Source organism: Manacus vitellinus, unplaced genomic scaffold (genome assembly GCF_001715985.3).
Source record: "Manacus vitellinus isolate BGI_N305 unplaced genomic scaffold, ASM171598v3 scaffold_21_pilon, whole genome shotgun sequence".
Taxonomy (NCBI): domain Eukaryota; kingdom Metazoa; phylum Chordata; class Aves; order Passeriformes; family Pipridae; genus Manacus; species Manacus vitellinus.
In genome coordinates this window covers 4,187,178-4,209,595 of record NW_021939546.1, presented here as the reverse complement: position 1 = coordinate 4,209,595, position 22,418 = coordinate 4,187,178, and the positions used below count along the sequence as shown (strand labels likewise).

Genomic DNA, 22,418 nt, shown 5'->3' with positions numbered 1-22,418 from the left:
AGCGTTTCTTTATCCTTTAATCTGTGCAAAGAGCATCCAGCTTTCATGAGAATGAAATTAAATTACTCAGACTGAGTAAAAGGCACCTGAGTTAAATACAGCAAATCCTGCCTGTGAACACTGATTCTATCTACTGGAAAACCTGTACAATAATAAAGAATCACAGAATCATTTAGGCTGGAAAAGAGCTTTGAGATCATCAAGTCTAACTGTTAACCCAGCACTGCCAAGGCCATCACAATATAAGCAATAAAAAATTAACTGCAAGAGGTATTTAAAAAAAAATCTTCAAATTAAAATCACATGAGATGGAATTGCCACACAACACTAGCAGTTTAGAGATAGTGTCTCTTATGGAAGCCACATACTTAATTATGGAAAATGAAATAAGAATTGTGAAAATTGTAATGGAACAGGAGTCACTGATACATCCACAGAACTGAGTAGGAAAAAATCTTACTAATTCATGAAATGATATATGGGTCAGCTTTTAAAAAAAGCCCAGAAATAACAGGAAGCCTAAATCTCACTTGGAATACATATCCAAGCATTTGCACCTGCAATTCCTTCTCCAGCAAGCCGAACACTGCAGCGTTTTCACTGCTACCAACACCTCTTTGAAATTCACACCTCCTCAAATGTATTCTGCTGCTTTACATGGATTTCTGTCACCACTCTTTCCTTTCCCATTATCACCTGCACCACACAGAGCACAAAAATTCACATTAAATCCCATGGGAAATGCAAGATCTATGCAAATCTGCATAATTACTTCTGTCTCTCCTCTTCAGCTGTTCACAAGTTTCTCAAACTGTTGAGAGAAAAGAGTCCTGACTACACCAGGGAAGGAGGGAAGATGTGAACTAAAATGAGCAACAACCCAAGGCACAAATGCCCCAAACCAGCCCAAATGATGCAGCAGCTGCTGAATTCATCCATGGGTTCCATCAGGAACTTCTCATGGCTGCATCAGTGCCACAACACGTGTCCAGATTAGTGTGCTTGTTAATAGTTTCATTATTCAGTTGAGAGGAGGCCACGGAGATGTTCTCAGGGCTGGAGCCCCTCTGCTCTGGAGACAGGCTGGGAGAGCTGGGGGTGTTCACCTGGAGAAGAGAAGGCTCCAGGGAGAGCTTAGAGCCCCTTCCAGTGCCTAAAGAGGCTCCAAGATTGCTGGACAGGGACTTGGGACAAGGGCTTGAAGGGGCAGGACAAGGGGGAATGGCTTCCCACTGTCAGAGGGCAGGATTAGATGGGATATTGGGAAGGAATTGTTGGCTGTGAGGGTGGTAAGACCCTGGCACAAGTTGCCCAGAGCAGCTGTGGCTGCCCCATCCCTGGAAGTGTCCAAGGCCAGGTAGGATGGGGCTTGGAGCAACCTGGGCTAATGGAAGGTGTCCCTGCCCATGGCAGGGAGTGGAATGAGGTGCGCTGGTCCCTTCCAACACAAACCAGTCTGGGATTCTGTGATTACCGGTAACAAATGCCCACCACTTGCCTCGTTTTGACTGGTCCAGAATTAATGAGCATTTTAGGAAAATGCAAATCAGATCTGGGACCCTATTTTTTTAAAGAGATTATTTACATGTGCAGACATGCCACTTCAGACTTAGCCTGACCCTCTGCAGTGTCTATGTTATCCTTGAGTGCTACATTTTCTCTGACAGAGGATCTCTGCCCCATGCTCCCTGGGCTCTCCCCAGGTCCAGCACAGACCTTCATCTCCCTGTCACAGGGTTTGGGACAGCAGGAGGGACTCTGGCACTTCCCAAGGGACAGCTGAAGCCACCCAAGGCAGTGATGTCACTTCCCACAGCTCCATCTGCATCGAGTTTCTGATACAAGGGAGCACAACACCAGACTGTCCTGTCTGCTCTAACTGTGGAAGGACAAAAAAATATATTTTTAATTAGAATAGCTCAGCAAATCTTAATTATTATCCTCGAGATTTTTTAATAACATATATAACTTATTTACCTACAAATTCCAGGCTATGCTGGATACTTTCACTCACGAACATATTAGTCATCACTTAATTATCACAACCCAGCCTTATTAATATGTATAATATGGATAAAGAGCTCTCTGGCAGGGATGCATTTTAATGAAGGCGCTGAAAGGCAACACACAGTAATTTCTAGAAGGTTATGACATGACTGACAGTAGCAAACTGAAGCAGCCCAGGGATGGGATGGGGTATGGAAGGAGAAAAATAAAACGAACTAGTTTTAATATTTTAATGATAAATTTAATTGGAGAGAGGACACCCAGGGAACAGGACACTGGGGGCACAGGACACCCGGGCAAAGGACACACACATGGCACAGGACAGCGGGCACAGGACACCTGAGTACAGGACACCTGGGACGCAGGGCACACGACACACATGGCACAGGAAACCCAGGGAACAGGATTCTTGGGACAAGGGACACCTAGGGGACAGGACACCTAAGGAATGGGACAACCAGGGGTCGGGACACGTGTGGCACAGGACACACGGGACACTCGGGGCTGAGGATACCAAGGGCACAGGGCACACACGGCACAGGACACCCGGGGCACGGGACACCGGGGCGGGCCGCTCCGCGGAGCCGCCCCGTGAGGCGGGCCGGACAGGACGGGGTAAGTCAGGGACGGTGGGACGGAGAGGCCGGGCGCGGCGGGCGCGGAGCGGAGCCAGCGGCGGGCAGAGGGCCAGGCCAGGCCGGGGGGCCCGCCGGAGGGGGCGCAGCCCGCGCTCCTGCCCGGCACGACCCCGGCCCCGCCCCGCCGCGTTCCGCAGGCCCGGGGGCCCGCCCGGCCCGGGGGCGCAGGGGGAGCGCGCGGCATCCCCTCATGGGGAATGGTACAGGACACTCCATGGGAACAGGAGGTGTCCCCTTACGACCCCCCTGGCGGGGCAGGAACTTACGGTGTCTCCTCACGACCCCCCTGGAAGGGCGGAAAGAGGGGTGTCCCCTCACGACCGACTGGAGTCAGGATGTCCCCTCACGACCCTCGGAGAAGGGAGGGCACAGTGGCTGTCCCTTCACGGTCCCCGTCTATCAGGGGGTGTCCCCGCAGGGCCCACATGGCAGGGCAGGCACCGGGGCTGTCCCCTCACGGCCCCCGCCCGAGGCGAGGGGGCCGCGTTTCCCCTCAGCCGAGAGAATCCACGCTGTAATTCCCGTCACTAAGCGCTGTCTGTTGTCTCCCAGCTCTCGGGACCATGTGGAGCACGGCCCCTCTGTGCGCCCTGGGCAGGAGCCGCCCCGGGCCCTCCCTGACCCGCCTGCTCCAGAGGGAATATCGGGAGCTCCTGGTGCATGGCCAGGGCTGGGAAAGGACACATCACCTGCCCCCACGCCGATTTGTGAGTAATAAGTCAAAATACAGGCGGCACCCCCGAACGTACCCAGTTCTGGACGGACGTGTCCTCGCTGTGCACCGACATGTGTTCGAACAGAATTTAAGGAACAGCGAGGCTGTGGTTAAAAGGTAATAAACCGGTTTTGTGGGGGTTTAAAAGTGTTGCTGCTTGTAGCACGGTGTGAGAATTACTTACAGGCACTTCAACATACGGACAGTGGTTGCCCCATCCTTGGAAGTGTTCAAGGCCTGGTTGGGCGGGGCTTGGAGCAACCTGGGATAGTGGAAGGTGTCCCTGCCCATGGCAGGGGTTAGAATGGGATGATCTTTAAGGTCCCTCCTAACCTAACCCTTTTGTGGAATGTTGACTGAAATACCCAAATCGAAGTGCAAACTGTATTTAACATAGTGCCATGTGTTGTTTTGCATATATTGCTAAGAAGTATTTTTTTTTAGACCTTCATAACATTTGTTTCGTGTTGGATTTTGAATGCAAAGACATAAATGGTGACTCACACACTCCTGACAGAGTAGGAGACAGTTACTGCAGTCAGTCGTGATTCAGTGATAAAAGCAGGAAAATGCATTTTATGTATTAGTCCTGAAAGATCAGATGGCAAAAATGCAAAGGCCTTTGTTCAGGGAGTGATCCATGAGCTGGAAGGAAAGCTACAGAAAACACACTGTGCCCTCCTGTGGTGGCATTTAGGACTTTAACAAAATCCTTAGCTTTTTCCTTCAGAGCTTTTCCAACCTCCACGGTCTGCAGGGAGCCACACTAAGATAATGGAGTCACACACGGAGTGCTGTGTGAGTAGTTGTGTCAAACAGCATTTATAGTTAAAGATCATGCATCTGGGGGAAAAACGTTGTGCTTGAAATAAAGGAAAAACCTGGTTTATTTAAGACCAAAATTATTTGAGATACCACATTTGTTTACAGTTTATTCAATTCTTTATCTAAACTTGAGGCTTCCCTGACAATAACATTTGGTAATCACTTCCTTCCACTGCAATGTTCACTACCGTTAGTGTATCTTCCATGCAGTAGAGTGTGCTTTTCTTCTAGATTTAGTAATTTATTCTACTTATCAGTTAATGATTTTTGTCAGATAAACTAGTTAAAGGGAGTTGACAGAGGAAGCCTTTGTTTGGCTTCTTCCCTAGAGTAGTTAGAAATGGAGATTCATGCTGAGATAGGATGAGCACATTGTTAGACTTATTTTTATATATTATATTATTGCCTTTATTAGACAGTTTTTGAATAAGGAAAGTAAAATGCTTGCTTTACATAACAGATCTTCGCTTTTTATTACACTTTGTAAGAAAAAATAATCCAAAAATGTGAGTTCATCTTCTTTCTCCTGCCATTTATATGAAAACTGTGCAATATATTTTACTATGTTCAGTCTACTAACAGGTAACTTATAATGAATCATAGAGTCATCAAATGGTTTGGGTTGGGAGGGATCTTAAATCCCATCTCGTTCCACCCCCTGCAGGGACACCTTCCACTATCCCAGATTGCTCCAAGCCCTCTCCAACCTGTCCTTGGACACTTCCCGGGATGGGGCAGCCACAGCTGCTCTGGGCAACCTGTGCCAGGGCCTCACCACCGTCACAGCCAAGAATTCCTTCCCAATATCCATCTGACCCTGCCCTTTGTCAGTGGGAAGCCATTCCCCCTTGTCCTGGCACTCCAGGCCCTTGTCCCAAGTCCCTCTCCAGCTCTCTTGGAGCCCCTTTAGGCACTGGAAGGGCTCTAAGCTCTCCCTGGAGCCTTCTCTTCTCCAGGTGAACACCCCCAGCTCTCCCAGCCTGTCTCCAGAGCAGAGGGGCTCCAGCCCTGGAAACATCTCCGTTTCCTTCTCTAGATGGGACATGTTGAGCTTCTCATCCACCAGCACCCGAAGTCCTTCTCCCCAGGGCTGCTCCCAATCCATTCCTTGCCAAGCCTGGATTTGTGCTCGGGATTGCCCAGACCCGGGGCAGCACCTGCACTTGGCCTTGTTGAAGTTCCCCCAGGCCCATCTGCAGCCTGTTGAGATACCTCTGGATGCCCTCCCTCCCCTCCAGCGTAACTGCACCACACAGCTTTGTTTCCATTAACTGAAACTTTGTTTTTTCCATTAGATACTTGGAATTGTTGGAGAGGGCGAGGAAAGGAGGGGGAGAAAACGCCATCCTGCGCCACACTCAGCGCAATAAGAAGCTGTTTGTTCGGGAGCGCCTGAAGCTGCTGCTGGATGATGAGTCTTTCCTGGAGCTGTCCCCTCTGGCAGGGCTCAACATGCCCTATGGGGATGTCCCTGCTGCTGGATGCCTCACTGGTAATGGAAAATGGAATGGCAAAGGAAAAAGGAAAGGAAATAGGGTGCATGTCATAAGGTTTATGGAATATTTTAGTATCTGTGCATTCCTAGGAAAGGTGAACATCAGTTCTGTCCAGGAGCAGCTCCCAACAGGGAAGAGTTCAGCCCTGCTGTATTATTATTATTATGTGATTTTTTGGGAGGAAATCTGAGAGAAACCTTTTTTAAAAAAGTCTTTTATTTCTTCCAGTTTTAATAATTTATTCTACTTACCAGTTATTGATTTTTGTCTCAAAAAATTTAGGGTGATGTATCAAATCAGCTGTTGCCTGTTGAAGGAGAGGGTACAAAGTAACTGTGAGACACAGGAGCTGTGGTGTTTATTTTGTAGTGTTTTTCAAATCGTAGACAATTGCATTGTCTGTGCAAACACTGTCTTTTTAAACTGGAACCACTCTTCAAAATTAATTTTAAAATGAAAAAAACACTCTTCAAAATTCCTTTTTGAAAAGAACTTAAAAGAACAGGGTATGAAATCCTTCTTTTATCACAGATTGTTACCTTTTTTGGTTTTATAGGGGTAATTTTTAATTGCCTCCCCTTTTTTATCTCAAGGGTTGGGAGTCAAAGTCTGTAAGTTTTTCTCTTTCATTGTCACCAGGAGTACGCAAATTTATTTGAAGTTCTGTCTTCTGTCATTTGGATTACTTTTTTAATGTCATGGTTATTCCAGAGAAGAGGGATAGATTTCTTTCCTTTGTGGTATTTTCAAGTTGATTTGGATCTTCTTGAGACAGTATTACTGAAAAAAACCTCTTGGCTATAATTTGGCCCCCTTGTTTTGTGTGTTATTTTAAAGAGTCACGATAAGTGTCTGTGGAACTGATTTGAATTGAATTACAGGAATTGGCAAAATCTGTGGAATCTGGTGTGTCTTCGTGGCAAGTGATGCCACTGTGAAAGGAGGAACTATTTACCCAATTGGAGTGAAAAAACAGTTAAGAGCCCAAGAAATTGCCATGGAGAACAGGCTGCTGTCTGTGCACCTTGTGGACAGCGGGGGAGCATTCCTACCACTGCAGGTAATGCTGGCATCACTGCAGAGGAGAAAACATCTGTGTTATTTCATCCCTTTGGCTAATCTTGCATCTACTCACAGTTTAGAAACTTGAATGAGTGTGCAGAGCTGCTTTTTTGTCTTTAATAAACCAGTACCTAGTGTGAGAGGCTTCAGAATCTATAGTTTTCTCTGTTTTATTGCCTTGTTTGTGCTAGCAGTGTACCAATGTCCATGGCCTTTAAAAGTGCAATTTTTGGAATTCTTAATACAAAAGGAGAATTTGCACAGGTTCCTTTCCAATGGAAAAGGTCATCCTGTCACAGAGATTGTGGTTGTTCCCTCTCCACACTGAAAGCAAGCACGCAGCAAAAGCTTTTACCTGACTTAAGGAGTTGTATCAAAAACTGAATAAAAAGGGAAACTGCTGAAGGCATTTTACAGATAAAGTAGGAACATGAGCCTCCACTTCTCCATGTTTACAGTTTCAGTTTGTTTAGAATAAATTAGTTTCACATAAAATCATGAAAGACATGGGTGTATTTTTGGGATTTCACAATGGAAGAAATACCATAGTGCATACTGTATATGAAAGGTTCAGGTGTGATTGTGAGTGAGGACCTTCCCAGGTTCAGTTACAACATATTTGGGAATGAATGGAGTGAAGAGGAGGCACCAGCTTTTATAGTTAATATTAAAATTCATTTTTTCTTTTCTCTGTACATCAGTCAGAGCTGTTTCCTGACAAGCTGCACGGTGGCAGGATTTTCTACAATGAAGCAGTCATGTCTGCCATGGGAATCCCTCAGGTACAATGTCATGGGGAGGGCAAGTGAGGGTGGTCTGTGTGATCAATTGAGTTCTGAAAAAAATATTTGTTCCAATACAATTTCTAGGAACAACTCTCAAACATGCAGAAAAATTCCTAAATTTATTTGTGGGGAAGGGAGACTCAAATAGTATCAAATCATGGAATTGTTTAGGTTGGAAAAGATCTCTAAGATCACCAAGACTAACCATCAGTCCAGCACCACCACCATGTTCACCACTAAACCATGTTCCCAAGTGTCATATCCACGATTTTTGAAAACTTCCAGTGATGGTGGCTCCACCACTTTCCTGACAAGTCTGTTCCAATGCTTTAAACCCTTTATGTGAAAAACATTTCACCAGTATCCAATCTAAACCTCCTCTGGTGCAGCTTGAGGCCGTTTCCTCTTGTGCTGTCCCTTGTTCCCTGGGAGCAGAGCCCGACCCCCACCTGGCTCCACTCTCCTGTCAGGGAGTTGCAGAGAGCAAGAAGGTCCCTCCTGAGCCTTCTTTTTCCCCAGGCTGAGCCCCCCCAGCTCCCTCAGCTGCTCCTGGTGCTCCAGACCCTTCCCCAGCTCCGTAACCTTCTCTGGACACACTCCAGCCCCTCAATGTCTTTCTTGGTGAGAAGGGCTCAGAACTGGACACAGGACTGGAGGTGGGGCCTCCCCAGTGCCAGGTACATTGTCTCACATAAGGGAACATTTCAGCCTTAAGGATCTTCTGTTTCCTGACTGACTGTGATGGAAAAACATCAAATCACTGGGTTATTTCAGGGTAAACATTGAACTCTCCAAACCAGCATTGTTGTTCCTGCTGGTTTTATATCTCCAGTTCATTGTTCCCCAAGCTGTGGTTTAGCACCTTGAGCATTTCTGGAACAACTTTGGGCTTTGGCTTTTCCTCTCCCCTCTCCAGCACTGTCTGTTATGGTTTCTGTGCCCTCAGGTGGCTGTGGTGTGTGGCTCCTGTGTTGCTGGAGGTGCCTACGTGCCCACCATGGCTGAGGAAGCTGTGATCATAGATAAAATTGGGACACTGTTCCTGGCTGGCCCACCACTTGTAAAAGCTGCTACAGGAGAATATGTGTCTCCTGAGGACCTTGGAGGAGCCAAACTTCACTCACAGTATGTGGAATATTCTCAAAAATAGTAGAGAATTCAGCATACTCAGCTTTACAGGAACATGGCATTGTCATTTCAGAGCAGGGCCAAAAGGGGAACCTGTGATTACACTGGTTTTCCCTCTCAGATTCAGGGGTTTTGGTTAAATCAGCCAAATGGAAGTAAAATTACATGTTGTTATGGGGTGAGGCAGAGACTGGACCAATTGGATTTGGATTCCCATTGTTCCGCATACTTCCTGAACAACTTCAGGCAAGTCAGTTCCTCTGTGCCTCAGAGGGACCAGCTCAGAAGAGAGATGCTATCACCTGTTTTCATAGTGTTTTCCAGGATACATATATTTAATTAACTACATGTCTTATGTACTTTTTATCCAGGCTGGAACTGCTTATTTTGAAACAGTTCCTAATGTTTGTTTTCCATTTTCCCTTTTCAGTATTGTTTGTAACAACAGCCTCATGAAAATACATTCAAAGGTCTTTCTTTAATCCAGATAAACACAAAAGTCACAGGGAAGAACTTCTCCTTACTGTGAATTTGGGTTAGACTGCATGGAAATTTTCTTGAGCTACTGCTTCAACTCATTGATCCAGAACAAAATCACACAGTATTTGCAGGGAGTTTGGAGAGCCACAGTACAGATTAAGGTTTTTTCCTTTGGTTTGGGCTTTCTGTCAGAGTTTACATTTCATGCATTCAATGCTAATCAATGTTGCTCTCTATCCTAGAGTCAGTGGCTGTACTGACCATTTTGCACCTTCAGAAAAGGAGGCCTATGAATGTATTCGCAATGTTATCTCTACGTTAAACTATGACCCAGTGCCAGAGGAGGGCACAGAGCACGACAGTCCCCTGTACAGCTCTGAGGAGCTCTTGGGACTGGCACCACAGGACTATAGGTGTACTCTTCCTGTCAAACTGGTAAGGGGACAGGGACTACATTCCTTCATCCCTCTGTCTGCTCTGTCTCATAGCTCCAGATTTACAGACTGCTCTCTCTTGAAGAATACGTATTTTTACCTCATCCATTGCCAGCCTGTCTTGAGTCTGCAACAAAGCAGGACGGCAAGAGTTCTGTAGAATTATAGAAAATATTTAAATTGAAATCCTGCTGGAGATAAGATACATTCTAGATAGTTCTAGATTATGCCAGCTGATCCCCATCTGTTTCCATGCACTGTTGAGATGCTGTTGTGTCAGCATGGCTTGTACTGTGTTGGCTGCCTTGAGAACATGCACCCCTTTAAAGTCTGGTTTTCCCCTCCTCCTGTTTTTTGTTTGTTTTTTTTTTTACCCCAGGCAATCAAGACTGTCATGAAACAGAAATGCCTGACTGAAAAAACAACACAGCTCGAATTAAACTTGTTTGAGGTTGGGACAGACACTAATACTTAAGCAGAGACAATGCAGAGCTGCCCACGCTATTTTCATTGTGTTCTAGATGAGATTTAGTCTCCAAGGATGTGAATCCAGTATCTTTTCCAGTGGTAAATTCTTGCAGTTAAGGGGATTGACTGTAGAAAGCAGAGTAGCTTTGGAAACGGGTTTTAATTTTATTGGAAAAAAGCCTGAGCAATACGCAACATTTTTTTACATTTTTATGCACATGAACAACTGTGCTTTGAAACACTGAAATAATTTTTGAGTTGGACTTGGCTCAAAATACATGGTTAGTAATTAAACTAAACACAAATTGGATGTTTTGTGCATATTGAGTATTTAGCAAGACACCAAAAGACCTTCTGTGTTCATTGAGGTGGATTTCTTGCACAACACAGGTCTCCTACTATTTGAACAGAGCATTTCTTTTAGCAGAATTGTCCTGTTTCACTTCAATTTCTGTAGTAAAGTAAAATCTGTGTGTTTCTTTGCAGATTCTGAGCCGTGTGGTGGATGGAAGCAGATTCCAGGAATTCAAGGCTAATTTTGGAACAACATTAGTAACAGGATTTGGCCATGTGGAAGGGTAAGGCTGTGAATATTCACTATCAGAATGGATGGAGGCATGTGTCTGAATAGCTTTTGGATCACCATCAGGTTTTACAATATTTCAATAATTTCTAGGGTTCAAAAGTGAAAATCATGGAATGGTTAAGGTTGGAAAAGACCTCTAAGATGATGGAGTCCAACTCTCCATGTGTCTTGTTCTGTAGGCACTTGGTGGGGATTGTGGCCAACAATGGGGAGCTGGCTCACGACGCTGCTCTCAAGGGCAGCCACTTTGTCCAGCTCTGTGGCCAGCGGGGAATTCCCATCCTCTTCCTCCAAAATACTGCTCCACAGCCAGCAGAGCCAACAAGCATCTCACAGGTATGGCAGGTCTGCTTCCATATACTTAAGCAATTCCTAGTTCTTCTTGTGCCTAAAGTTACCTTTTCACAGTTATTAATTCTTAGGAAAATTGTTCTTTTTTAAACCACTTTTGATGGTTTAAATCATGAAGCTTCATAATGACTTTATTCTTAAATCTCTCCATTCTCTCTTGAATTTTAAGCAGGCCTGTATGCTTATATAAAATTATAGCGGTCAGCTGGCAATGCAGGCTGTAAAACCTGTAATTTAAAGTGCTTTTTACATTGAAATACAGTTTATTGATTCTTCTGACACCACTGCACTCCAGAAAATTAGCTATTTCTCTTTCAGAAAAGTGTAGACATTAAAGTACAGTAGGTTTTGTCCTGAGCTGGGGGAAGCCTCATAGTAAAACCTCCGCTAGATTCCCGGATCTGTTTCTGCAGTCTTGGTTCCTCCCAAAGTCACCAGCCCTTAGACAAAGCCTGGCACAAATGAGTTGCTCAGTGTTGGAGGCATTTGCACCTGGTTGTAATTGTTGTACTGATTTAAGTATTAAAATAAGTGCATAATGGGCTTATGAGTTAATGATATGAGTCAGTTAATGATGCTGCATTTCTGGTGTGGAAGAAACGATCACACAGAATTGTAAATAATAAATAAATGTTTAGAAATACGAGTTTGGTGGGAGCAAAGGGGATCTAGAATAAAGTCTTAAAGGATCTAAAATGTCTCTTTTTATTCCAGGCAGAGGCTCATTCCAACAGGCTGAAAGCCCAGGCCTCCATGATGGCTGCTGTTGCTTGTGCTGCTGTTCCCAAAATCACCATCGTCATCGGGGGCTGTTACGGGAGCGACAGCTACGTCATGGTAGGGGTGGGATCAGCCCGAGGGCTTGGGACACACCTTTCACACTGTGCTAAAACTTCACAGCCCTGCAGGTTTAAAACAGTCGGTTACCTCGATCTGTCAACTGTTTTCTAAGTCAGAAATGCAGCACAGGACATGATTACTGAAAATTAAACATGTAAGAATGAAACATGTAGGTCCTTGGAGTTAAAACTCAAATACCAAAATAGCAATATTGAAGGCAGTGGGGATGGTTTTTGGTGGTTCCTACCGCTGGGTGTCTGTGCTGATACAGGAGCTGTGTCATTAATGCTTTACAAATCCAAGTGTGCTCCATTCTGCCTTGATCTCCATTGTGCCATCCCCCAGATACCTTTTGTGATTGACTTCAGTGAGTTTCACTGTGCTTTTGTTTTTTCTTTGTAGTGTGGGAGATCGTTCAGTCCAAACTTTCTGTTCCTGTGGCCTAATGCAAGAGTTGCTCTTGTGGATTCAAGACATTTCTCCACAGTCCCACAAGCTGGGGACAGTGACTCTACAGATGAATCAGAGCTGAAGCAGCTGAAGACAAAGTAAGGACATTAATTGCCCACTCTTGTTCATCTTACAGAGCACCATATCCCAAGCTAATAAAGCAAACCTGAACCTACTGAAAAATATTTTAAATTTCCATGTAATTTTATGTCTCTCTGTTAGGATCTTCTCAAGCTGGTCTGTGCTGCAGAATGGTCAGATCTGTTGTGTTATTTTCTGCATTCAGATTCATTTTAACAGCAGTACTGCATGGAACTATTTGCTTGTTTCACCTATGACTTTTTCACTGCCCTGATGTTTTCATCATGCTTTTAAGCCTGTTCTGTCCTCTCCAGGCTCGAGGAAGAAAGCAGTGCATTTTACTCCTCTGCCAGACTCTGGGATGATGGAATCATTCTACCTCAAAACACTAGAAAGGTGGGTTTTCCTTTTAGTAGATCTTTTTCCCAGATCTCACAAGGATCTAGCAGCAAATGTATAAGCCCATGACTCACTCAAGATCAGCAGCATGTTGATTCCAGACCTGGGGCTCCCACTGCTCACTCCTGTTATTGTGGAATTTAGCTCTGTAGTTCTCATCCTTTCTTTTTTCCCATTAGTTTATCCACAAAGTTTCAGTTGAATTCTGGTTACGTGACCAGAGCATTTCCTCACTGAGCATCTCCATTGAGTTTACCCTTTGATTCTGTATCTGAATCCTTTTTTTTTCATATAATCACCCATATCTTCAACTCTCTGAAGTTCAGGCTCCTCACCATCCCCATTGTTTCCATTCTTTTGTCCTAGGATGTTGCTTTTTGCAACTTTCTCTTCTTGCTTGTAATTTGCTGTGTCCATTTGGGATGTCCCTCTGGCTTTGTATTTATTTGAAGTTGGCAGACATCTCTTCATTTTTTCTAAAAGCCACTGCCTTTGTTCTTCTATTTTTCCTTCATTAGCAATAAAAATGTTCTTTGCACTTCTGAAGTTTGTTCACTTGAAGATCTCAATCTGTCCTGGTTTCAGCTGGGGTTAAACCACAACACAACCCTTCTAAGTATGGTACATATTTATGGAACTATGTGGATTTAAAATATTTTTTTGTGGAGTTTATGGGAACTTTGATAATGGGGAAGCACCAAGAAGTGTTTTCTAGTCCTAGAGCCCTGAAATTCCCTTCTCTGGGAGCTACACATGAAAAGAAAATATGTGAGAGTTGAACTGTTCATTTTAGCATGTTCAGTGCTTCACAAAAAGAAGGAAAAAATAAGTGCAGAACTGGTAAGTTTTACTGATTTTTTTTTATTATTATTAAGGCTCATTGCTTATATTGGTTTTTTTTGTTTTTAATTAGGTGATTGCCCAGTGCTTGGACATCATGGAACAGCAGAAGTACCAGGCTGTGTCTCCGTGTCGCTATCCCATCATCAGGATGTAATCTTCACCCTCAAACCAGCAGCCCTGCAGAGCCAGCACCACCTGCCAGAACTCTTACTGTAAAGGATTTTCTAATTCTTTGATACTATTAATAAAAATGTTGAACAATTGAAGACAAACAAGAAGGACAGATTTTAAGTCTATTAGCAGGAAATTTTTATTTTCAACTAGAGCCTCTTTTGACATCAGCTGAATGTTTATTTTGTGAGAAGGAAGGATAAAGCTGAGCATCTGTAGCACTCTAAGGAAGCAAAATCAGCCCAAGGGATAACAATTGCTTGATTTTTTTCATGTTCATGTTTTAGCATGAAATACAGAAATCAAGAAAATGCACTTTGGCAAAAGAAAGGAGAAAGAGCAAACACACAAGGGAGTGTGTGCAGTTTGCAGCCTTACTGAGGAACAAAACTCTACCTGCCACCAGCCCTGGGCCACCCAGTTCAGGTTCCCAAAGCAGCTGTGGAAAGGCTCCACTTGGATTGCTCTGAGGATACTAAAGCAGTGACCAGGAGGGGATTTAAATCTATAATACTTCAGTATAGGCTAAAAATTCTCAAACATGTAATGGAGCAGAGACTGTTCTACATAATGTTACCATGTGTACAAGTGCTGAGGTTACACTCTGCTCTTTCAGGCATCTTTCACTCTGCTGCAGCTACAAGGATTAAATTTATAAAAATGGAACCACCACCACACCAAACTTGTGGTGTTTTAACTGGAAATTATGGCAAAGGTTGTATTTAAAAAATACCTGATCAAGCATATTGAAGAATCATGGCCAAAATTGAAGTGCTCAATGTGAATGAAGCAGCCACAGAAACGAAAGGGGATGTCAAAGGATTGTAGGTCACTGGAGTGGCTGTAAACGGAGACTGCCCCTTTGGGAGCTGGAACAGACCCACGTGAGGCGTGGCTGGCAGGGTCATGCTCTCTTGAAGCACCCATGGAAGGTCACAGGGATGTTCACCTCCACCTCGGCCCGGGCCACCTCGCTCATGTCCTTGGCACTGAGGATGAGCAGGTAGGCGGGCTTGGGCCCCGTGCCTGGGCTGACCACGATGCTCAGCACAACCCCTGCAGTGAAAACACAAAGGGGATGTCCCAGGTGAGTGTGGGAAGTGTCTGTCCCTGGGGCTGGGCATGGGAGAGCAGCCACTTGCACTCAGAACAACGTAAATCCCACTGGAATTGTGTGATCAATGGTGCTGAGTGACGCTGGCTCAGGTTGCCCAGAGAAGCTGTGGCTGCCCTGTCCCTGGAAGTGTCCAAGGCCAGGTTGGACAGGGCTTGGAGCAACCTGGGCTAGTGGAAGGTGTCCCTGTCCATGGCAGGGGGCTGGAAATAAATGATCGTTAAGATCCCTTCCAACCCAAACCATTCCATGATTCTATGATTGTATATTTATTTCTCATACTATTTGGGCTCTTGACACTGCTGGCTTTGCCAGCCTGTGGTGCTGTGGCACAGCAACTCCTATAATTCTTTTTAAAACTGTGAGAAAACTGCCAAAAAGCTAAAAAATTAAAACAACAATTCACCTAGACCTTGAGGTCTTTCTCCTCTGTTTTCATTCAGTCTTAATTTTCCTGTATTTCCTCAGAAACTTCCCACCACTGTTAGTACCTGGCACATCTGGTCCAGGAGCTGCCTGCAGGCTCTGCCCCTGCCCACCTCTGGCCCAGCCCTGCAGCCAGCTTGGTGCCAGCTGACAGAAACCTTCCCACTCCCAATGCCATGGACACAAACCCCATGAGCATTACCATCATCTTCCTCCAGAGCATCCGGATGTGAAACAAAGATGGGCTCCGACGGGTACGAATCCGGCTCCTGCCACACCCAGGTCTCCTTGGTCTTAACATTCAGCTTGCAAAGCTAAAGGAGGGGAAAACCAAAAACCCCAGCTCAGAAATATTCTTTGTTGTCCTCAAACTGAACCCATCACCCATTCTTTGACAGTTACCCTGTCTGGGACAAAGTGATTCAGCCCCAGCCCATATGTGTACGTGTATGGCTTCCCACTGTATTTCTTGTAGTTGATCTGTGGGAACTCAAAGGCTACAATAAAAAATAAATATATAAAAGCATGAGGATCAGTGGGACAGGGAGTGCAGGCAGTACTTGTGCTGTTGGGATTTGGGGTCTCATTTGTACCGTGACGTGGCCCCGAGAAAATCACTTCAGGCTCCAGCCAGATTGTCTCATCGCTGTGCAGCGTCGCTGTGGCTGTCGTGTAGGGCAGGGTGACCAGATTCTTCCCTGTGTCAGCCTGGCACAAAGAGAAACGCCCAGGACATTGGAGGAACACATTTTTGAGTCTCTTTGCACAGATCTGTTGCAAACATCCACCAGGGAAGGCAGCAGGATATAGCAGAGCCTCAGGAGCTGCAGGGAGGCAACCGCTGCCGTGTTCTTGGCAGTGGTGCAGAACTGTCTTGCTCCTCAGCCATCACTGTGCTCGTAAACACAACTTTCTTCCCCTCCTTGGGGCATTCAGAGGTTTTCATTAAGCACTGCCACGTGGGCTTGCCCTTCTCACTTGATCCGCAGCCCAATGAGCTCCATGGGCGGCTCAGCTGAGCACAGCCCTAGCAGCCCCTGGCCCACCCACCAGGGACCAAGAGAGCTGGAAAGGAACCCAACAGCTGCCAGCCAGTGAGCTCTGTGCCAGGCTGGCAGCTCCAGGGACCTCACACCGAGAGCTAGAGGACTGAACCACACATGTTCCTTCTCTGCCCCCTTCTCTGCTCCCAGGAGCAGTACCTTCCAGGATTAACTGCTGCCCCACAGCCTCTGCTATGAACAGAAATGTATGGAATCATCAAAGGGTTTGGTTTAGGAGGGACCTCAAAGCCCATCTCTTTCCATCCCCTGCCATGGGCAGGGACACCTTCCACTAGACTGGGTTGCTCCAAGCCCCATCCAACCTGGACTTGAACACTTGCAGGGCTGGGGCAGCCACAACCGCTCTCAGCAGTTGTGTGGAGAATGAACCAGAATAACACTGATGAGCTAAAGCAAAAATAAAGTTTCTCTGAGGACCCCTACTTTAAATTTCCTCTTCTCATTAAAATGTTGAATTTGAACCAGGCAGAGCCCTGTGCTGGCCCAGAGCGGGTACCTTGTCGATGTTGAGGGGCAGGACATATCTGCGGGCCTCGGGCTGCGGGGCCTTCTCTGCGTGGCGCTTCACCTCGTCCCAGTTTGCCCGGAGGTTGACCAAGTACAGGTAATTGTAAATAAACTCAAACCTGCAGGGAAACAGCATCACAGAGAGAAACAGAGATGGGTTTGCAAGTGGGAGTTGAAATGCAGATGTTTTTTTCCTAAAATTCAGTAGATTCATAGAATGGTTTGGGTTGGAAGGGACCTTAAAAAGCTCATCCAGTTCCACCCCCTGCCATGGGCAGGGACACCTTCCGCTAGCTCAGGTTGCTCCAAGTCCTGTCCAACCTGGCCTTGGACACTTCCAGGGATGGGCCAGCCACAGCTTCTCTGGGCACACAGAGTAACATGAGTCCCAGTCCAGCTCCTTGGCAGAGCTGAACTGTGTGTGCACCATTTCCCCTGGGAGGAAAACCAGCAATTTCTGGTGCTCAGCACAAGCACAGGATGGGGCTTGGAGCAACCTGGTCTAGTGGAAGGTGTCCCTGTCCATGGCAGGGGGTGGAACGAGATGAACTTTAAGGTCCCTCCCAACCCAAACCACTCTGGGATCCTATGATTTTATGCCAGGATCAGCTCAACTCAAGGTGTCCTGGGTATGCAGCCAACACAGGGTTGGGCATCATCATTTCAGTGCCACATTTCTGTGTTTACACAAAGAGCAGCATTCAAATCTCACCCAGACCCTGCTCAGTGCAGCCCCAGCCAAAATAGCATCAGCCTTCAGCAGTCACTGACATTTGTTAAAGTAAATAAAAGATAGAAATATTTTTTCTCTTGGAAAATGAATGTTAAATAGGCTCCTTGCACCTCTGGATGACTCCATGCTGTGTAGTCTGCATGTCCCCATGTGTTAGTGTTTAGATGGGTCGGTGCCAAGTGCCAGAGGTGATTCCAACAGTGTCTTGTGCAGGGCTCCACTGCCCCCCCCAGCTCGTGCAGGGGAAGTTGTGGTGCCCAGGGCCCCTCTCGGACTCACCCCTTCCATGTGCAAAGGTCGACGATCAGGAACCCGTTGTCCTCGTAGGTGTTGATGTGGTGGAAGAGGTTGAAGGCCGAGGTGCGGTACTTGAGGTTGAGGAGCCGGCCCTTCTTCTTCTCAGCCACGTGGATCCACACCTGAGGACCAACCAGCAGCTTTGCTTAAGCTCAGGGAAATGAAGGTGAAACCAATACCATGGACCTCCCAGTGTCGGGCTGGCTGCCCAGGCCAGCCCATTTGGGGACGACACTCTGCTTACCCCCATTGTTTCGTTGGACTCAAAGCAGTCCATGTAGTTGGCTCCCCAGAGGCTCCAGGAGGAGAGGAACTTGAGCAGGTTGATTTTCACTGGTGTTTCCACAAACACGATGTAGTTTGGGGTCAGCCCAAAGCTGTTTAGAAATGCAGGGGGGCACATCAGGCTCACCAGCTTAGTTTGGACAACAACCACGAAGTGCTTCATCTTTTCACATGGATCATCCCCTACAATTACCCCGATTTTGGTAAATCACCTAGTTTTTGTTGCTGATTATGTGTGAGAACAAGTCCCTGGTTCCAGCTGACCCCATGGAATGTTACCTGTGGACATAGGACGGCTTAAACCTGTCACTGCAAGGGAACTGCACCACCACCTGTGACTTGTTGATCGGGTCCTCCTTATCTGGAATGGGACAGGTGAGGGGTTAACAGAAGGTCTCACATAGTCTGTGCTTATTTACCCAGTAAATGTCTGCCTTCAACACAAAGGAAATTCATGGTTTAGAAACCACTTGAAAGTGTTTCAAATACAACACTTAAAAAGTAAATAAAATCTAAGGAAGCTTGAAAAAAACCCCCAACCCTTAATGGCAAAACTCATTTAAAGAATAAAGAGGTGATTCCTAAGATTTTCCCAGGTGGCTCAGAGGCGGGATAGACTGACCTGCCTGCAGTGGAGGAATCCGGATGATGTTGTAGGCCAGGGCAAAGTTTTTTCCAAAGCAGTTCCCAATGTTGTAAACAGTCCCATCATTCTCAATGTGGGGATGAGCCGTTACCCCGTTAATGGACACATATTTACAGAGATCCACCTGGAGAACAAAATGGAGACAATCAGGAGCTTCCCTGGCAGGAGATGGGGAGTCACTGGCTCTGCAACTTGTCATGAGTCAACACATTCTTGCATTGGATGTGAGAAGTTCTTTTCTAAGGCTGCAACTGAGCTCCAATTTGCAAACTCCAGCCAAGCACGAACATGGAGCTGGAGCTCCAAGGGCTGGAGCTTTTCTGCTCTGGAGACAGGCTGGGAGAGCTGGGGGTGTTCACTTGGAGAAGAGAAGGCTCCAGGGAGATCTTAGAGCCCCTTCCAGTGCCTAAAGGGGCTCCAGGAGAGCTGGAGAGGGACTTTGGACAAGGATCTGGAGGGACAGGACAAGGAGGAATGGCTTCCCACTGCCAGAGGGCAGGGTCAGATGGGATATTGGGAAGGAATTCTTGGCTGTGAGGGTGGTGAGGCCCTGGCCCAGGTTTCCCAGAGAAGCTGTGGCTGCCCCATCCCTGGAAGTGTCCAAGACCAGGTAGGATGGGGCTTGGAGCAACCTGGGCTAGTGGAAGGTGTCCCTGCCCATGGCAGGGGGTTGAATGAGGTGAGCTTTAAGGTCCCTTTCAACGCAAACCAGTATGTGATTACCTGATTTTCATTTTAAATTTACTGCTCCATAACTTTTTCAGCCCAGGACAAAGACCCACCTGCTTAATTGTCTCTAAGGTGTCTGGGTTAATCCTGGTTATGAAGTTGGTCTCAGTGCAGGCATAGTAATCCTCACCCACAGGGTAGACATTAACCAGGGCATTGTCCGTGACCTCCACACCTTTGAAGTAGGAGAAGAACCTGAGCAGAGAGAATGGACAGGCAGTCAGGGCCTCTGGGAAGCAGGAGCTCTGTGGGACATGGCAGCAGTGGCTGCAGGACCCCAGTACCTGGAGAAGATGTTCTTGCAGGGGTCTGGGTACGCGTAGGTGCCAAACTCCGTTATGACAATCCTTTTCTCTGTCATTGCTCGCACATAACAGTCAGTCCTGATAAACCTGGGAGGGTGAGGAGGAGAAATCCCCTTACACATAAAACCACAACAGGCTGTGCAGTTAAATATGAATAAATACAAATAAATATGAATATTTCTGTGATAAAGCTCATGAGAGCCCCGGGTCCCCACAGCCTCATGTTTCATCTGGAGCTGGTTTAATGATATCACTGATACAGCTCTTCCAATAATCCCATGGACTAAAAATAACCGGTGCCTTCCAGAGCCTGTCCCCAGCACTCACAGTCAAGCAACTGCTTCCTGATTTATTCGTTTCTTGGAAAACCACCACGTACCTTCTGTGGTAGGTGACGTGCCCCTCCTTGAAGTCAAACTTGTGGAGCAATGCCTGGCCATCGAAGAGGTGGTAATAGGGCTCTGAGCCCACCTCGAACAAGCCAGGACCACACCTCAGGAGGCTTCCTCGCAGCCAGGTGGGAATCCTGCCTGCGGGAGAGGCAGTGTTGGGATGCACACGGCAAATCAGACCAAGGAATTTTTATGGTGACAACAAAAAGAACAAAACTTTGAATTAATTTTTTTAAGGCTTATGCAACTTCTTATTTAAACACACATGAGGTCTTGAAACTGTTTTCTTCCCCTCCACACCTGCTGTAGACCAAGACATTTAGTACTGAAATATCTAAAGGTTCTCCCATCCAATCTGTCCTTCCTCCACCCCAAATCCCTAGCCCTGTGAGGTCCTTTACTTCCAGCCCTTGTAAAGTCTCCGAGCCCTGGAGGCCCCTGAGCTCTGAGAACAAAGCCAGGCAGGAGGAGATCAGGGACCAGACCAACCTGTGACGTGGGTGGTCACTGGAGAGGACAGTTCCTCCACCGTCTCAAAGAGCTTCTTGTAGCCCCCGGCTGGATGCTCCACTCTGGAAGGGCAAAGCTGGGTTAGCCCGAGGTGGGCAGTGCTGGGAACCCCCTGCCAGGGAGGGGCAGTTCTTCTGGACACACTGAGCCATGACTTGTAAAGAACTTGAGACATCAGGAGGGAAGAGCACTAGAACTGCATGGGGGGAAAGGCTGAGTGTGTGGAGGGAGAGGGAACACTGAGGGGAAAGCCCACACCACAGCCACTCCCATCCACTGATAAATCCAGGATAGTCCAGATCATTAGGAAGCAGAATCCAGCTTTTATCTCCCAGGTCTTGGAGAAGCATTTTTTTTGCCTTTTTTCTTTCTTTTTCTTTAAGCAAAGAATTAATTGTTGGGTTCAAATTTTATCACTGCAAAGCCCATGAAGACACAGCAGACAGACCAGTGTGCTCTGCCCAGAGCAGCTGTGGCTGCCCCATCCCTGGAAGTGTCCAAGGCCAGGTGGAACAGGGCTTGGAGCAACCTGGTCTAGGGGAAAGGGAGTGGAACGAGATGGGATTTAAAGTCCCTTCCAACCCAGAACCACACCTTGGAATGGGAAGTACCAGCATTCACACTGACACATGGAGACCGTCCCCCTCCTCCTCCTGCCCCTGAACCACACTGACCCCCGACCTCACAGCTGCCCCAGCCAATGCTCCATCAACATGATCCATGATCCTCTCCCATAGAGAGGAGCTTCAGGAATACTCACTGGCTGTACATCCTCTCCCCGATGAAGGGCCTGAGCCTCCAGCAGCCAAGCTCAGAGCAGAGCCTTGTGCAGGGTATTTATGGGGTGCTGAGCCCTGCCCAGGGAAGCCCCTGCCAGTGAGAGCCCCCTGGGAACAGAGCCGGCTTTCACCACCCAAATCCTCCCGGGTTTGGGAGCTTTTGTCCTGCCCTCCACACAAAAAAGGGCTTTGACTGCTTTTGTGAGACCTAAATTCTTCCCAAGCAGAAGTGATTACAAAGAAAAAAATCCCAAGGAGTGAAACGGAGCGTGCTGGAGCCATGCCAGGCGTTGGCACTGGCACTGGGCCCTGCTCTGGCACCACAGGGCACAGGAGACCTGCCTGGATCCAACATGGACCCAGGGCAGCACGGAACGGCTCTTCCAGAGTCTCCCCTTGGAGTGACAGGACATAGAGACATCCAGAGACAAGGAAATGCCAGTGTCAAACATCCTGGAATATCCTGAGTTGGAAGGGTCCCACAAGGATCATTGAGTCCAATCTCTGGACCTGCCCAGGACACCCCAACAATCCCCCCCGTCCCTGAGAGCGTTGTTCAAACGCTGCTTGAGCTCTGGCAGCCTTGGGGCCGTGATCACTGCCCTGGGGAGCCTGTTCAGTGCCCGACCACGCTCTGCAGGAAGAACCTTTTTGTGATATCCAAACTGTATATCCCCTGGCATAGCTCCAGCCATTCCCTGGTCCTGTCTCTGGTCACCAGAGCAGAGATCGGAGCTGCCCCTCAGGAGGAGCTGCAAACCCCAAGGTCTCTCTCAGACTCCTTCTCCAGGCTCGTCATCAGGAACCACCTGTAGCAAGAGTCAACATTTATGAAAACAATAGTGCTGTAAAGAGTGATTTCAAAGATTAAT

The 22,418-nt window shown here is 46.9% G+C and overlaps 2 protein-coding genes across 2 annotated transcripts; one reads left to right on the top strand and one right to left on the bottom strand.

Annotated features, from left to right (window-relative positions):
• The first annotated feature begins 2,553 nt into the window (after positions 1–2,553).
• On the top strand, positions 2,554–13,863 carry LOC103755990 (methylcrotonoyl-CoA carboxylase beta chain, mitochondrial). The gene is made up of 13 exons (XM_018072352.2): positions 2,554–2,622; positions 3,198–3,477; positions 5,481–5,677; positions 6,563–6,741; positions 7,445–7,525; positions 8,475–8,653; positions 9,379–9,571; positions 10,525–10,616; positions 10,804–10,960; positions 11,690–11,812; positions 12,218–12,363; positions 12,661–12,742; positions 13,659–13,863. The coding sequence occupies exons 2-13, from the start codon at positions 3,209–3,211 to the stop codon at positions 13,740–13,742; spliced, it is 1,782 nt and encodes a 593-aa protein (XP_017927841.1). The 5' UTR covers positions 2,554–2,622; positions 3,198–3,208; the 3' UTR covers positions 13,743–13,863.
• On the bottom strand, positions 13,653–21,929 carry RPE65 (retinoid isomerohydrolase RPE65). Its single transcript, XM_018072354.2, has 13 exons — positions 21,528–21,929; positions 20,747–20,829; positions 20,245–20,395; positions 19,845–19,952; positions 19,614–19,755; positions 18,808–18,955; positions 18,465–18,546; positions 18,145–18,277; positions 17,883–18,022; positions 16,860–16,989; positions 15,702–16,007; positions 15,502–15,613; positions 13,653–14,815 (listed from the first exon to the last, which is right to left on the bottom strand). The coding sequence occupies exons 1-13, from the start codon at positions 21,536–21,538 to the stop codon at positions 14,664–14,666; spliced, it is 1,698 nt and encodes a 565-aa protein (XP_017927843.1). The 5' UTR covers positions 21,539–21,929; the 3' UTR covers positions 13,653–14,663.
• Positions 21,930–22,418: the final 489 nt, after the last annotated feature.